The sequence below is a fragment of the Mirounga leonina genome, unplaced genomic scaffold, assembly GCF_011800145.1.
Source record: "Mirounga leonina isolate KUSES-001 unplaced genomic scaffold, KU_Mleo_1.0 Mir_91, whole genome shotgun sequence".
Lineage (NCBI taxonomy): Eukaryota > Metazoa > Chordata > Mammalia > Carnivora > Phocidae > Mirounga > Mirounga leonina.
Window position 1 is genome coordinate 19,630,799 of NW_023270839.1, and position 16,348 is coordinate 19,647,146.

Consider the following 16,348-nt stretch of genomic DNA (forward strand, 5'->3'; position numbering starts at 1 on the left):
AAAGAAAGAAAGAAAGAAAGAAAGAAAGAAAGAAAGAAAGAAAGAAAAAGGAAGGAAGGAAGAAAGAAAGAAAAATAGAAAAGGTAGTTTATAGCCTAAAATAGTTCATGTGAAAGGATTTATTATAAAAGTAATTAAAGTTCAAAAGTAAATAAAGTTGATAAAGTTCATAAATAATACTCTCATGTATACTTTTGCACTCATTCGACTCCTGAATGTAGGACAATTTTTCTGGGAAGGAATTTCTTTCTTTCCATATCTCAAACTGCAGATTTGGATCAGAGAGCCGGTGAGGAGCACTAAAAGATTTTTCAGATAGAAGTTCAATATACTTTACTGATTGATGCATTACAGTGGACACTAACATAGATGTGCTACACAGTAATCCAAATGTTCACTGAAAGAATTCCCTCTATTCCTGAGGAAAGGGAATGGCAAAAGAATCAATATCTGAATTCAGGAAAGTCAGTCTACTAGCCCCACATTTTTTCCCATTTTAATCAGTATTCTTCCAAATCCTTTTTTCCCTATGCCTAGCTAATACTCTGCTTCTTTCCAACTACGCCAATTCCTTGGCATTTCCTTCTCCACTCCTGAGGAAATAAAAGCACACCCCTACCTATGAACTGCTTCTATTCTTACTCTCTCCTAGTTTCCCCCTTCTCTCTGATACTACACACTTCAAGGGGCTCTCACATCTTCCCCACACGGGCTCGCTTCCACATGACTCAGGTTCCTCTCTGCATTTATTCCCCCATTTTTACTCCTTACATAATTACTATTTTCTTCTTTCTCCTATAACTCTGATCCAAATCTGGGAGTTTGAGATATGGAAAAAAAGAAATTCCTTCCCAGAAAAATTATATTACATTCAGGAGTCGAATGAGTGCCTAAGTATATGTGAGAATATTATTAGCACATGGTCTGTGTTGGGTGTTTGCAGATAAGGTATAAATTACAGAAGCAGATTAAGGGAAAAAAGTAAGGACATAAACAGAAGAATTGGAGAGATGTCAGGAAAAGTAGGAAGAACGGACGGACATCCTTTTCACACTCCCTTGCCCATACTCTAAGGCAAGGGCTGACCAACTAGGGCTGTGGGCCAAATCTGACCTGCTCAGCTGCTCACCTATTTTCGTAAACCAGGTGGTATGGCACGGAGTCCTGCTCCTTCATTTACACACTGTGTGAGGCTGCGGTTGCACTTCCAGGCAGCGGCAGTGGTGGCAGAGAGAGCAGAGCCCGCAGCTACTTATCTGGCCCTTACACACCAGGTTTGCTGAAGAATCAGCGTTTTGATTCAGAGGTCAGCAAATGCACTCACTTCTTAAATGGTAGGCCTGGGGGCCTAATACTTTTCAGGCAGATACAGTGACAGATGCTAAAACTTGTGGGCAAAATTATGATGAAACACAAAGCTTGTATGAATTGTCTCAAAGTTATCTTCCCACAAAATACTTACTACTTAGAAAGGGAAAGATAGTCACTTCACAGTGGAGAAACTAACATCACCCTAGCCAGATTAACAACATCAATACCATCTGTAATAGGACATACTGACATTATGTAGAACTCCTTATTTAATACCATAAATTTCCCTCTGATCTTAGCTTTAAATGTAAAAAAGAGTAGCTTGATAGGTTTCTAAGTTTCCAGAAGGAAGGGCCTTTGACATGTTTTTGTTGGAAATTTCTAGTTCTTATTGCAATGTGATCAGATAGTATAATACTTCTGCTTTATGGAACTACTTATACGCTTTCTTGGTGACCTAATAACTGATCAATTTTTATAAATGTTCCAGAGGCACTTGAGCAGAAGGCACAAGCTCTATCAGCAGGGTGTAGAGTTAAAGAAATATGCATAACACCCATCTTATTGGTCATATTTTTTGTCTATTTCTTATTCTTCGTTCACTTGATCTATCTTGTACTGAGTTACATATTAAGATCTCCAATTACTTGTGTGTTTCTAGCTATGCCCCCCTGAAACTCCTGTAGTGTTGCTTCCTAAAGGTGACTAATGGAATTCTTGGGACTAAATATTAATAAACATTTGTGAATTGCAGCATTTAGCATTAAAAAGTATCCTTCCATCTTCGTAACTTGTTTTATTTCGGCTTGAATTCTATTTGTCTGATATCAGGATCATTAAGTCTCCTCTTACAGCTCCCATTTTTCCCATATATATTTATTCATCCCTTACTGAAATATTTTTAGGTGTGTCTCTTGTATATAGCATATGTATTTAACTATAAAGCCAAACTGAAAATCTTTTTAATAGATGAGTTAAGCCCATGTATATTTATTGCTATGAATGTTTGGTCTCAACTGTGACACAGTATTTGATGATTATATGTATTTTGTTATATTTGCTATATTTCTTTCTCTACAAGATGGATCTTCTTCACACTCTCACTTCTAAACGTTTTTTCTTTCTTTTTTTGGGCACTTTAGGTTTGCCTGTTTGTTCTAATGGTGTACTTTGGACATATACCTTTTAAAATGCTCTTAGTCCCGTTTTCTTACTTCACCTTGCCACTGAGTTTCTCAGCTTTAACTGGTATTGTCTTGTTTTCCTCCTTTAGGGACTTAAAAGAGTGTTACCCCTCCCTCTCTCTACATTCCATTTACACTACTTTCTCTCTAGTCCTTTTAATTATTTTTTGGGGGGGGAGGGGCAGAAGGAGAGAGAATCTTAAGCAGACTCCACACTAAGTGTGGATGTGGATGCGGGTCTCGATCTCACCACTCTGAGATCGTGACCTGAGCCGAAATCAAGAGTCGGACACTTATTGGCCTGAGCCACCCAGCGCTCCTCTAGCCCTTTTAAATGATTTATTTTATTTTCATTCTCTTAGGGCTTTTATCCCCTCTGCCTTTATTCAATGCCCTTTATTAAATCTTCATTTGAGCCTGCTCTCCTTTGTGCACTTTATAATTTTTTCACTTCTAAGACATCTTTTTCTTCCATTTTTTTCCCGACCTCAATCAACTCTCATTTCTTCCTCTCTCTCTTCTCCTTTTCCTTTTTCTCCCATCCCCCTCTACTCTGTGGTCGATTTCTTAGTTTTTAACTGTCCAATTCAAGGTAGTTATCCCTATCTTCAAATGCACAAGTATATTAACTTCTATTTGGGGTTTTATTTTACAGTTTTCTTCTCCTTCATGGCTGCTTCTCTGAGAGGACATTTCCTTAGCATGAATTAGATTTTCTCTTCTGATTTTTTTCAATAACATTTTATGGATCTTTGAAATCTTTTTCTTGTTCATTTTTATGGTTTAGAGTATTTCATGAGATCTGTAGTTTAATTAGTGCCCTCTTCTGTCAATGTAGCAAAGTCCAAACAAGTTGGGGGATTTTTGTTTGTCTTTATGGTCAGAGAGACGCAGTATCCTCTGATTTTATAGTTCTCCCTTTTGTAGGCAAATTTTATTTCCCCTTTTGCCCTTCTGTGATTACTGATGTATCGCCTTCAGCTTGAAATTCATCCTTTTTGCCAGTTCTGTGAAAGCAGACCTGAGCCCTTTCTGTATTTTCCTTTGCCAGCTAGCATTGGAGCTCTATCAGTAGAGGGCACTGGAGAGACACTGCAGGAGGACAGTGTTCTGCTCTGAGCTCCAGTGTGCAGCTTGGCCAGTTTGCCCAGCACAAGGAACCTGCCACATCCCAGCATCCTCAGCACCTGGCTCTCGCAGCTCGAGGACAGCAGCAATCAACAGCTTCCCTGAGCAATCCCCGCTATTTAGAAGAAAGCAAATAGCTTTTTCTGCCACCCCAGGGAACAGATTTCCATTAAGTTCCAGAGGGCAGATTTTCAGCAAATTCTACCAGGCATCAGAGTGACTTCCCTGCCATCCAGTGAGCAATGGACATACGCTCTCCAACAAGGTCAGGACCTCAGCCCTGGGGTCGGGCTAGCAGAGCTCTTTCTTGGATGCTTAATCTCAGCCCCAGGAGCAGGAGCTGTACTTTACATTTGCTATTCCTCCTATTAGTCTAGCCCACATTACTCCAATTAGCTAATAATTCCTTGTATCATCTTCCCCTGTTCAAATTACTATGTAGTTTCTCTCTCCTGATCGGACCCAAACGCATATATGTTTTTTCCTTCACTGCTCAACTGATAAAAGGCATTTTCTCCTTTCTTTTTTGTCTTTTTTCTTCTTTCTTTCTTCCAGAAGCTATATATTTTGAATCATGCCTATTTTTACCTCTCTGTAGTTCATGATCTAATCTACCCAAACACTCTCTAATAATTACATTTGTAGGATGGGATTAGTTTATCTGGTGTTGGCTTAAGATCAATCTTAAGTCCTATTTCTAATTCGCTTCCTCTGCATGGTTTTTATTGATCTGCCTTTATAAAGCCTTGGGGCAGAGCTGAGTGAGGCAGGAGCATGAGAGAGTTGGTTTTGGTTCCTCTTTTTACTTATTTTGGAGTTTAGGCTAGGTATCCTTTGTCTTCAAATTATGTTGAGGACATGGTTTTTGTGTAGCTTTACTCTTCCTTTCTTGTTATTGTTTTATTTTAGGAGGAAACATTGGGAGATGGGTACTTACACTGTCTTCACTGACTTCAGTTACCCTGAAGTCCTTATCACCTGGATTTCTACAAGTTTGAGACTTACCTACTTCTAACAAGAATCAAAGGAGGAGGAGGACAAAGGCACGAAAACAAGAATCAAAATTTCTAGACAGGATCCAGTTCTGTTACTAGTATTTACCAAAGTTAGATGATTCACTCAGCCAGTGTTAGGATTATCTCCTAATTTGTTTGTTTTTTTAAAAGATTTTATTTATTTATTTTAGTGAGTACTTTAAACAAACCTATGTGACTATTCTAATATAGCTAGTCAGTGTCCCTCACTTAAGAACTCTGAGACTAGCTAATCAGGATATCATACCCAGTTAAACAAGTCCATGTAAGCTTTTCTGATTCAATAAGCTCTAGTGATCCCAAATTTCAATATAAAATCAAAACAATGGATTAGTGATAAACTGCCCCAATTATATGATGATTTTTCCCTATTTACTTTTTTCTTCATTAACCAAACATTTTAAAGCAACCAGAGCAGGCAAAAATGGACCAGGAAAAAAAAAAGGATGACCCCCCCCAATTTATTTAATAACAAACAAAAGCAACTGTATTTAATACATGTATAGAAGAAAACAAACAAAAAAACACAAGATGATGGAAATACATGATAACCTGTTCCTAATACACTTTGTAAATTAAATCACTTTCTTTTTTTTAAGATTTTATTTATTTATTTGAGAGAGAGAGAATGAGAGAGAGCACATGAGAGGGGGGAGGGTCAGAGGGAGAGGCAGACTCCCCGCCGAGCAGGGAGCCCGATGCGGGACTCGATCCAGGGACTCCAGGATCATGACCCGAGCCGAAGGCAGTCGCTTTAACCAACTGAGCCACCCAGGCGCCCCTAAATCACTTTCTTAGAGGAACAAGCTACATGTGTTGTTCATACTAAAACATAGTAAAGTTGGCTCATTCTTTCCAGGGTCCCATATATTCTTTAGAAGTAAATGCAAACAGGGCACCTGGGTAGCTCAGTCGGTTAAGCATCCGACTCTTGATTTCAGCTCAGGTCATGATCTCAGGGTCATGGGACAGAGCCCTGCTACGGGCTCCATGCTGGGTGGAGAGTCCACTTGGGATTCTGCCTATCCCTCTCCTTTTTCCCCTCCCCCCGGCTCGCTCTCTCAAGTAAATAAATAAACCTTAAAAAAAAAAAAAGAAGCAAATGCAAACAACTCCTCCTCATTTCAAAGAAAACCCACTGCAAATATGACATCAACAGGTCATACAAGCTCAAAGTTCCCATTTCAAAGTATGATCTGTAAATACTTTCTAAGAAAAGTAAATCCGAACAAAGACATATATAAAAGCAATGTTAATGCAAGGAAATCCATAGGCTTTCTCCTGTGTCTTAGCATTTTGTCATCTGAAGGAGCCACAGGAAATAAAAGCTATCTCTGCGAATGTAGTGCATCTAAGAAAGCCACTGTTCAATGATCTGCGCAGGACGTACCCGATCGCTGCGGGGGTCAGGCGGGTGTGCAGCTGGGGGGTGGTGGAAGTAGTGGTGGTCGTCAGGGAGCCATCCGTTCCAGTCTTCTCCCAGTCAAAAGGATCACTCTCAACTACTCCAAGGGTCTTGGTGCTGTTGTCAAACACGGATGTCAGAAGCTAGGCCATAAAGAAAAAAGCTAGAGTAAGCTAACAATAAACGATGTCATTTTATTCTTTAAGAGAAAGCCGCCAGACTCACTAATTAATTCTGTAGTAGGATTAAAAAAAAAAAAACAGATGGTACAAATAGCGTTCTGAATAAGGACTATATGTGGATGACGATACTGAATAAATACTGATTTTTCTCAGTTGAGGTACCAGTTTGTAGTTATGTAGGAAATTGTCTTTGTTATAAGATACATAATGAAGCATCTTCTCTAAAACCTACTTTCAGATGGTTTGGCAAAAGGAAATTTGTGTTGTATGTGAAAATATGTATTCAGTTTCAACCAACTATATGATCTTTTTTTTTTTTTTTTGTCAAAAAGGAGTATTTTTATATGGTTCAGCTTAAATAAGTGAGCAGTGTTAACAGTTGTTATATCTAGGTTAAGGGGTATATAGAAGTTCATTGTGCTTTCTTACAATTTGGGGGAGTTTGAAAAATTCAACTGTATGTGGTGTGAGTGTATACACAAATTATCACAAAGAAATCTGCCTCTTTATTTGGTTTATATTAAATATTTCAATTTTTGGTCTTTATTTTATTTTTTTAAAGATTTTTTTAAAGTAATCTCTCCACCTAAAATGGGGCTTAAATTAACCCCCAGATCAAGAATTGCATGCTCTATAGACTGAGCCAGCCAGGCATCCCTCATTTTTTTGCCTTTAAATTCCAAAACTCTGATGTGATCTAGATAATGATCTCACAAAGACTGCCCTTTACTGTTTCTGATTTTTAATTTTATGATTATGGCTTCATTCTCTCCTCATCGTTTCTCTTACCCTGTTAGTATCCAAGAGTAAAGAATAATTTAGATTTCTGTCTAGAGCCATTGGGTAAATAAATGGTGATGTCATTTACTGAAATGGAAAGCAGAGAGTTTGAGGACTGGGATACTGAAAGTTTTAGGGAGTTTAGGGTGGAACAGGATATACTACAAACTTGAAAGTCATCAGCATATAGATATGAATAGGTATTACTTAAAGCCTTAGGACCAGATATCATCTAAGCAGAGTAGGTAGCAAAGAGGTCCAAGGGCAAAGGCCTAAGGCACTCCAACCTTTAGTTAGAAAGAAGACTCACTAAAGGAAACCAAGAAGGAGTGGCCAGTGAGACAGAAAAACAAAGTGTGTGCTGTTTTAGATGCCTAACTGAAGAAAACATCTCAACAAGAAGATGGCCAAATGCTATCAATTGTAGATTTATAGTTATTTCTGATTATTTAATTGGTTTCTCTCTTTCACTCAGACTGTAAGCTCCAAGAGGCTGGCACACATCTGATCTTGTTCATCATAGTATCTAACACAGTATCTTATATATGAGTGCAGTGCTGTGATTTATAAGAAATAAGTTTGGTCAACTGCATGACCAAAATATATTTCTTACATATATTTGGTCTTTGTCCACAGTTCCTGGCTCACAGGTCCCCAAACCTTTGAAATTTCCTGAGAAAAAAAGAGCAATAGGAGCCTCTTTTGTTATAATATTTGATCTGTAGTCCTCAGTTCCTGAAACCACGTCAGAGCCATAAAGGTAAAATGGCTCTCTTGTTATTCCTAACAAGCCCCTTTCCACCACAACTGGGTTTTTGTTAATGAGGTGACTTTTGGAAAGCACCTATGGATATAGGCTAGTCACCAGAGGAACCAACCCTATGATTAGAGAGTTGGAACTTTCAGTCGTATCCCATGGCCTCCAGGAAAGAGGAGAGGGGCTAGAAGTTGAAATCAATCACCAAAGGTGAATGATTTAATCAACCATGCCTATATAATGAAGTCTCCATAAAAACCCAAAAGGATGGGGTTTGGAGAGCTCCTGGATGGTAAATATAATGGAGGTGCTGAGAGAGTGGTGCCCTCAGAGAGAGCTTGGAGGCTCCACACCCTTTCCTCATACCTTGCCCTATGCATCTTTTCCATCTGGCTTTTTTGGAGTTATATCCTTTGTAATACATTAGTAATCTAGTGAGAAAACGGTTTTCCCAAGTCCTGTGAGCCACTCTTACAAATTAATCAAACGCAAGGAAAGGGTTGTGGGAACCTCTGAATTATAGTCATAGGTCAGTCAGAAGTACAGGTGACAACCAGGACTTGGGAGTGACATCTGAAGTGGAGGCGGTCTTCTGGGATTGAGTTGTTAACCTGTGGAATTTGATGCCATCTATCTCTGGGTGGGTAGTGCCAAATGTAAGTTGAATTGCAGGATACCTGGCTGATGCCCAGAGCATTGCTAGGTGATGGTGGTGGGGAACCTATCTTAGAATTATGAGTGCAGCAGAAATCAGTTGCATTTCTATTCACCAACAACAAGACAGAAGAAAGAGAAATTAAGGAGTCGATCCCATTTACAATTGCACCCAAAACCATAAGATACCTAGGAATAAATCTAACCAAAGAGGCAAAGGATCTGTACTCAGAAAACTATAGAATACTCATGAAAGAAACTGAGGAAGACACAAAATACCATCAACTTTTTTCAAAGAAATGGAACAAATAATCCTAAAATCTGTATTGAACCAGAAAAGACCCCAAATAGCCAGAGGAATGTTGAAAAAGAAAAGCAAAGCTGGTAGCATCACAATTCTGGACTTCAAGCTCTATTACAAAGCTGTCATCATCAAGACAGTATGGTACTGGCACAAAAACAGACACATAGATCAATGGAACAGAATAGAGAGCCCAGAAATGGACCCTCAACTCTATGGTCAACTAATCTTTGACAAAGCAGGAAAGAATGTCCAATGGAAAAAAGACAGTCTCTTCAACAAACGGTGTTGGGAAAATTGGACAGCCACATGCAGAAGAATGAAAGTGGACCATTTCCTTACACCACACACAAAAATACATTCAAAATGGATGAAAGACCTAAATGTGAGACAGGAATCCATCAAAATCCTTGAGGAGAACACAGGCAGCAACCTCTTCGACCTCAGCTGTAGCAACTTCTTCCTAGGAACATCGCCAAAGGCAAGGGAAGCAAGGGCAAAAATGAACTATTGGGACTTCATCAAGATAAAAAGCTTCTGCACAGCAAAGGAAACAGTCAACAAAACCAAAAGACAACTGACAGGATGGGAGAAGATATTTGCAAATGACATATCAGATAAAGGGCTAGTATCCAAAATCTATAAAGAACTTATCAAACTCAACACCCAAAGAACAAATAATCCAAACATGAAACGGGCAGAAGACATGAACAGACATTTCTGCAAAGAAGACATCAAGTGGCCAACAGACACATCAAAAAGTGCTCAACATCACTCAGCATCAGGAAAATACAAATCAAAACCTCAATGAGATACCACCTCACACCAGTCAGAATGGCTAATGTCAGGAAACAACAGATGTTGGCAAGAATGCGGAGAAAGGGGAACCCTCCTACACTGTTGGTGGGAATGCAAGCTGATGCAGCCACTCTGAAAACAGCATGGAGGTTCCTCAAAAACTTGAAAATAGCGCTAACCTACAACGCAGCAATTGCACTACTGGGTATTTACCCCAAAGACACAAATGTAGTGATCCAAAGAGGCACCTGCACCCCAATGTTTGTAGCAGCAATGTCCACAATAGCCAAACTATGGAAAGAGCCTAGATGTCCATCAACAGATGAATGGATAAAGAAGATGTGGTATATATATACAATGGAATATGCAATCATCAAAAAATTGAAATCTTGTCATTTGCAACAACGTGGATGGAACTAGAGGGTATTATGCTGAGTGAAATAAGTCAATCAGAGAAAGACATGTATGGTATGATCTCACTGATATGAAGAATTAGAGAAACAAGACAGAGGATCATAGGGGAAGGGAGGGAAAAACGAAACAAGATGAAACTGGAGAGGGAGACAAACCATAAGAGACTCTTAATCTCAGGAAACAAACTGAGGGTTGCTGGAGTGGAGGGGGGTGGGAGGGATGGGGTGGCTGGGTGATGGACACTGGGGGAGGGTATGTACTATGGTGAGCGCTGTGAATTGTGTAAGACTGATGAATCACAGACCTGTAACCCTGAAACAAATAATACAGTATATGTTAATAAAAAATTAAATTAAAAAAATAAAAGAATTACGCGTGCAGAACCTTTAGTGACTCTAAAAACATTTTGAGAACAAGTATTTGTGATAATATTTATTGAAGAGGGCACCTGGGTGGCTCAGATGGTTAAGCGTCTGCCTTCGGCTCAGGTCATGATCCCAGGGTGCTGGGATCGAGCCCCACATTGGGCTCTTGGCTGAGCAAGGAGCCTGCTTCTCCCTCTCCCTCTGCCTCTCTCCCTGCTCATGCTTTCTCTCTCTCTCTCTATCTCTGTGTCTCAAGTGAATAAATAAAATCTTTAAAAATAAATAAAATATTTATCGAAACATTCCATATGAAAAAAAAATAATAAACGGAGAAAAGGAAACTAAAAAGATCAAAGGAATTGGAAAAGGCATGGTTATAAAACCGGGGAATTTTTGTTTTGGTCATTTTTTTGTTGACTTAAGTCAAAATTAGAGGGCTTTAGAAAACACACCAGAAAGGAGGATGGATTGAGACCCAGCATATGGGAAGAGAAGTGGCAGACCCTGACCTTCTCTGCTGACTCTGGAAATGGAGGTTCCCACAGAGCGAGTTGCATGCCCCCTGAAAGAGGGAGCCCCTATGCATGAGGCAGCACCTGCCCTGCTGTGTGAGCCCTTACACCACCGCCACTAAGTGCAGTGCCCGCACTGGGCTGCCACGGGAATGGATCCTCAACAGTTCTTATGCCAGATGTCCTTTTATCATGAATTATTTTCTTACATTTATCAGAGTATTTTTGTATGTCTTAGAAAATATAGCATATGCCACTGGGCCTCAGATAAAAAAGTGTGTTACTGAGATGGTGATACCAGAGACCAGCAGCAGGAGGTAGAAGGATGGAAGGCAGAGAACAAAAGAAATAGAGAGATCTCCTCTAGCCCTCTAATTTATGTGAGGTTCCCCCTTGTTACTCTCTAGCTCAACCTCTGATTTTTTTGTTTCCCTAACAACCCAGCTATGCCTTCTGAGAAAATTAACTCCAATGTCATCAGAGTCAGGGTAATCCTACAACAGCTAAGTCCCCCGAAGCAAGAGGCAAACCTGCTGCATTTTGATGTAACCTCTGCTTAAACAGTCCCACTCCTAAACCTGGAAAGTCGATTAACAAGATTAATAAGAAGCTTGGTCAGCTTTGGATTTCTGCTCTATCATATCCTCTGATTTTAGCAATGTTGTGGTACACTGTATGAACTGGCTGATAGACACATTTTAGTTTCAGGCTCCCCAACATTGTGGGTATTTATGGGTTTTGTTAGTCTTCTCAACTTGCTAAACAATGCTTAACATAACTGGGACACTCCAGTAAATATACTTTTATGTTCTTACGTCAGGATCACATGATTCTATTAATCACTGACAAAGATTTCTAGTAACTCTTCATGTAACTTTAATTCTTTTACTGCATTTTCATGAACCAGTCATGGTAATATTTATTTCACAATGGCTGTTGTGTTTGTGGCCACCTCTCCAAAGGTAAGATGGTGAAAAATGGCAAGTGTTTGGACTTCTTTGAATGAGTCAGAAATTGGGTTCAGACACCACTTCCAGCACCACGAGTTTTCCCAGGCAACAGGTCTAAACTACATCTCCATAAAATGGGAATAATAACACTACCCAGGTATTACTGTGACACTGCTGGGTGTCATTATTGTGACAATTAATGTGCAAAGGCACCAAGGGTTCTTCTTTATCCAATCTGATGCTATCTTAGTTTCCCATTAACTAGTAACTGTGTCACCTACCAGTGCAGTCTTGTGGTGGAATTCAAGGTTAAGATCTTCCTACACACTCCTCAGAGACATGTTCCTTTCTCAAAACACTTTAAAAAGGAGTGTTTAAATTATAAGGTGGCCACAACAGAATTGAATGTTTTTATTTGTATTTTTTTTAAAAGATTTTTTATTGATTTATTTGAGAGAGAGAGAGAGCGAGAGAGGGAACACAAGCAGGGGGAGTGGGGGAGAGAGAAGCAGGCTTCCCGCCGAGCAGGGAGCCCAATGCGGGGCTTGATCCCAGGACCCTGGGACCATGACCTGAGCCGAAGGCAGACTCTTAACCGACTGAGCCACCCAGGCGCCCCAGAATTGAATGTTTTTAATCACTATCTACACATTTCTGAAAATGTTGGCCCAGCATTTTTTTTTACTTTTAATCTGAAAAAATTAAAGATTCACAGAAAATTACAAAAACAGTAAGAGAAATCCTCTTCACCCAGTGTGCTCCAATAGTAACGTCTTAAGCAGCTAGAGTAGAATACCCAAACCAGGAAAGGGACATGGGCACTACCAGTCCACAGAGCTTATCAAATTTCACCAGTTTTACATGCCCTCATGTGTGTGCTTCCGTGTACGTGTGTATAAATCTACACAATTTTATTAACCTGAGAAGATTCGTGGCCTGGCAACTTTTTGTCTCTTATAGTTGCTATACTCTTTCAGAATCTAATCATAAAAACAATATTCATAATAAGATCTCTGTTTCAATCTTGGTTATAATTCTGATAGCTTCACCTAGTTTAGTTTAACAGATAGAAAACAGTATTTATGCACTCACAAGTTGATTTTTCTTAGATTTCCTCAGTAGGAGACTGTTAGGCAAACTAAGATTCAGTTCAATTTTCCTAACATTTGTTGAAAATTTAGGTGCCAGGCACAGTGCGAGGATAGTGTGGGATAAAAAAAGAAGACATGGTTGTACTTCCAGAACTTAAAAGCCAGCTGGGAAGACACACTTGTACATAAATACTAAGTACTGATAAACTTGGATGTAATTTCCCAAAACACCGTCAACACTTTTCAAAAGCAAGTGTCAACCATTATTCTAATTGAGACATGCATAAAAGATTCCTGGTAAAGAGCAAAACAGCTCCTCTCTACATTTACTGTCACAGTGAGCACTAGCAGGCTATTGGATGAGATGTTGGCCATGTGCAACTTATTTTTTTTTTAAAGATTTTATTTATTTATTTGACAGAGAGAGAGAGAGAGCACAAGCATGGGGAGCGGCAGGCAGAGGGAGAAGCAGACTCCCCGCTGAGCAGAAAGCTGGATTTGGAACTCAATCTCAGGACCCTGGGATCATGACCTGAACCGAAGGCAGATGCTTAACCAATTGAGCCACCCAGGGGCCCCTCACAATAGTCTTCTTTAGATTACAGACATAACAAAGTGGTGAATGTGATAAAAATTTTTTGTTTGCCCAACTCTTATGCTCCCATGCATACTTGATCAATAAAAAATTTTTTGCACCTAAGGTGGGAAAGTTGGAACATTTTCCAGTTCTTCCTGAATCTAGCATTATAGGTTTTATTTCATTATTTTATTATAGGTAATATGAACTCTGTGCATTTCAGAAATACATATGAAATGTAAATATAAGAACATACTCCAAAACGCCTTGTATACAATGTACTTTCTCCATTTGTTAGAGTCTATAGTTATTAACACAGTTATTAACACAAATAGCCATAAAGGAAAGAAACTCACTCACTTAAGATCTCTAAGGACCCAAGACTGTATGCTGCCTCTCTGCTTTTTTTTTAAAGATTTTATTTGACAGAGAGAGACACAGTGAGAGAGGGAACACAAGCAGGGGGAGTGGGAGAGGGAGAAGCAGGCTTCCCGCTGAGCAGGGAGCCCGATGCGGGGCTCAATCGCAGGACCGGAGCCGAAGGCAGATGCTTAACAACTGAGCCACCCACGTGCCCCCGGCCTCTCTGCTTTATATCCTATTTATATCTTATACAAAAGCTGCCATTTCACACAGAAATAGTTAATATATACAAATTAAGTTTACTCTGCTGTTTATAGTCATTTGACTGGGTAAACTGACAACACTGTAGAATGTAAAACTTTCTTTAACAGTAAAGTCTATGTGTTGTACTTTGTAGATAAAAATGATAAACTAATTCATCATTTTTACAGGCACAGCTCCAGACCACCACAATAAAGCATATATCGCAATAAAGTAAGTTAAATTACTTTTTTGGGTTCCTGTGCATATAAAAGTTATGTTTACATTATCCCATACAATAGTATTATGTCTAAAAAAACAACATATATGCCTTAATTAAAAATCCTTTATTGCTAAAAGATACTAACCATCATCTGAGCTTTCAGTAAGTGGTAATCTTTTTGCTGGTAGAGGGTCTTGCCTTGATTCTGATGGCTGCTGACTGATCAGGATGGTGGTTGCTGAACATAAGGGGTGGCTGTGGCAATTTCTTAAAATAAGGCAACAATGAAGTTTGCCACACTGATTGACTATTCCTTTCACAAGTGATTTCTCTGTTCCATGTGATGCTATTTGATAGCATTTTACCTACAGAACTTCTTTCAAAACTGAAGTCCACCCTCTCAAACCCTGCCACTGCTTTATCAACTAAGTTCATGGAATATTCTAAATCATTTGTTATCATTTCAACAGTCTTCACAGCATCTTCACCAGGAATAGATTCCATCTCAAGAAGGAAAGAAGGTACTCATCATCCAGTACAGTTTTACCCTGAGATTGCAACAAGTCAGTCACATCTTCAGGCCCCACTTCTCATTCTAGTTTTCTTGCTATTCCCACAACATCTGCAGTTACTTCCTCCACTGAAGTCTTGGACCCCTCAAAATCATCCTTGAAGGTGAGAATCAACTTCTTCCAGACTTCTCTGTTAGTGATAATATTTTGACTTCTTCCCATGAATCATCAATGTTCTTAGTGACATCTAGAATGGTAAATCCTTTCCAGAAAGTTTCCAATTTAGTTTGCCTAGATCCATCAGAGGAATCACTATCTACAGCAGCAATCACCTTACAAAATGTTATTTCTAAAATAATTAGACTTGAAAGTTGAAATGACATCTTGTTCCATGGCTGCAGAGTGGATGTAGTGGCGAGCAGGCATGAAAACAACATTAATCTCATTGTACATCTCCAGCAGAGCTCGTGGGTGGCCAGGTGCACTGTCAATGGGCTGTCATATTTTGAAAGGAATCTTTTTTTTCTGAGCAGTAGGTCCTAACAGTGGGCTTAAAATATTCAGTAAACTATGTTGCAAACAGATGTGCTGTCATCTGGGTATTGTTGTCCCATTTACAGAGCACAGGCAGAGTAGATTTAGCATAATTCTTAAGGGCCCTAAGATTTTCAGAATGGTCAATGAGCACTGGTTTCAGCTTCAAGTCACCGGCTGCAATAACTCCTAACAAGAGTGTCAACCTGTCCTTTGAAGCTCTGAAGCCAGGCATTGACTTCTCCTCTCTAGCTATGAAAATCCTAGATGGCTCTTTTTCCAATAGGCTGTTTTGCCTATATTGAAAATCTTTTTTTAGTGTATAGCCACCTTCAGAAGCTAGATCTTCTGGATAACTTGCTGCATCACCTTGTACTTTTATGTTACAGTGAAGGCTTCTTTCCTTAAACCTCATGAACCAACCTCTGCTAGCTTCAAATTTTTCTTTGGAAACTTCCTCATCTCTCTCAGCCTTCATAGAATTACAGACTCAGGACCTTGTTCTGGATAAGGGATTGCTGTGGCTGGTTTGATTTTCTATTCAGACCACTAAAACTTTCTCCATATTGGCAATAAGGCTGTTTTGCTTTCAATCATTCATGTGTTCACTAGAGTAGCACTTCTAATTTCCTTCAAGAACTTTCCCTTTGCATTCACAACTTGGCTAACTGTTTGGCAGAAGAGGCCTAGCTTTCAGCCTATCTTGGCTTTTGGCATGCCTTCCTCACTAAGTTTAATCATTTCTAGCTTTTGATTTAATGTGACAGACATTTCACTTGAACACTTAGAGGCCATTACAGGATTATTAACTGACCTAATTTCAAGATTATTATGTTTCAGAAGACAGGGAGGCTCAAGGAGAGGGAGAGATGGGGAATGGCCGGTCAGTGGAACAGTCAGAACACACACAACATTTATGAATTACGTTTACCATTTTAGGGGCGCCTGGGTGGCTCAGTCATTAAACATCTGCCTTCGGCTCAGGTCATGATCCCAGGGTCCTGGGATCGAGCCCCGCATCAGGCTCCCTGCT

At 39.5% G+C, this 16,348-nt stretch overlaps 1 protein-coding gene across 3 annotated transcripts in view; it reads right to left on the bottom strand.

Annotated features, from left to right (window-relative positions):
- The window catches only part of TTBK2 (tau tubulin kinase 2), a 150,869-nt gene that overhangs the window by 30,266 nt on the left and 104,255 nt on the right, over positions 1–16,348 (bottom strand). For all 3 annotated transcript variants that reach the window (XM_034994496.1, XM_034994495.1, XM_034994497.1), the window contains one exon: positions 6,048–6,205. In XM_034994496.1, coding sequence (XP_034850387.1) covers positions 6,048–6,205 — 158 coding nt within the window. The remainder of the gene's footprint in view (positions 1–6,047; positions 6,206–16,348) is intronic.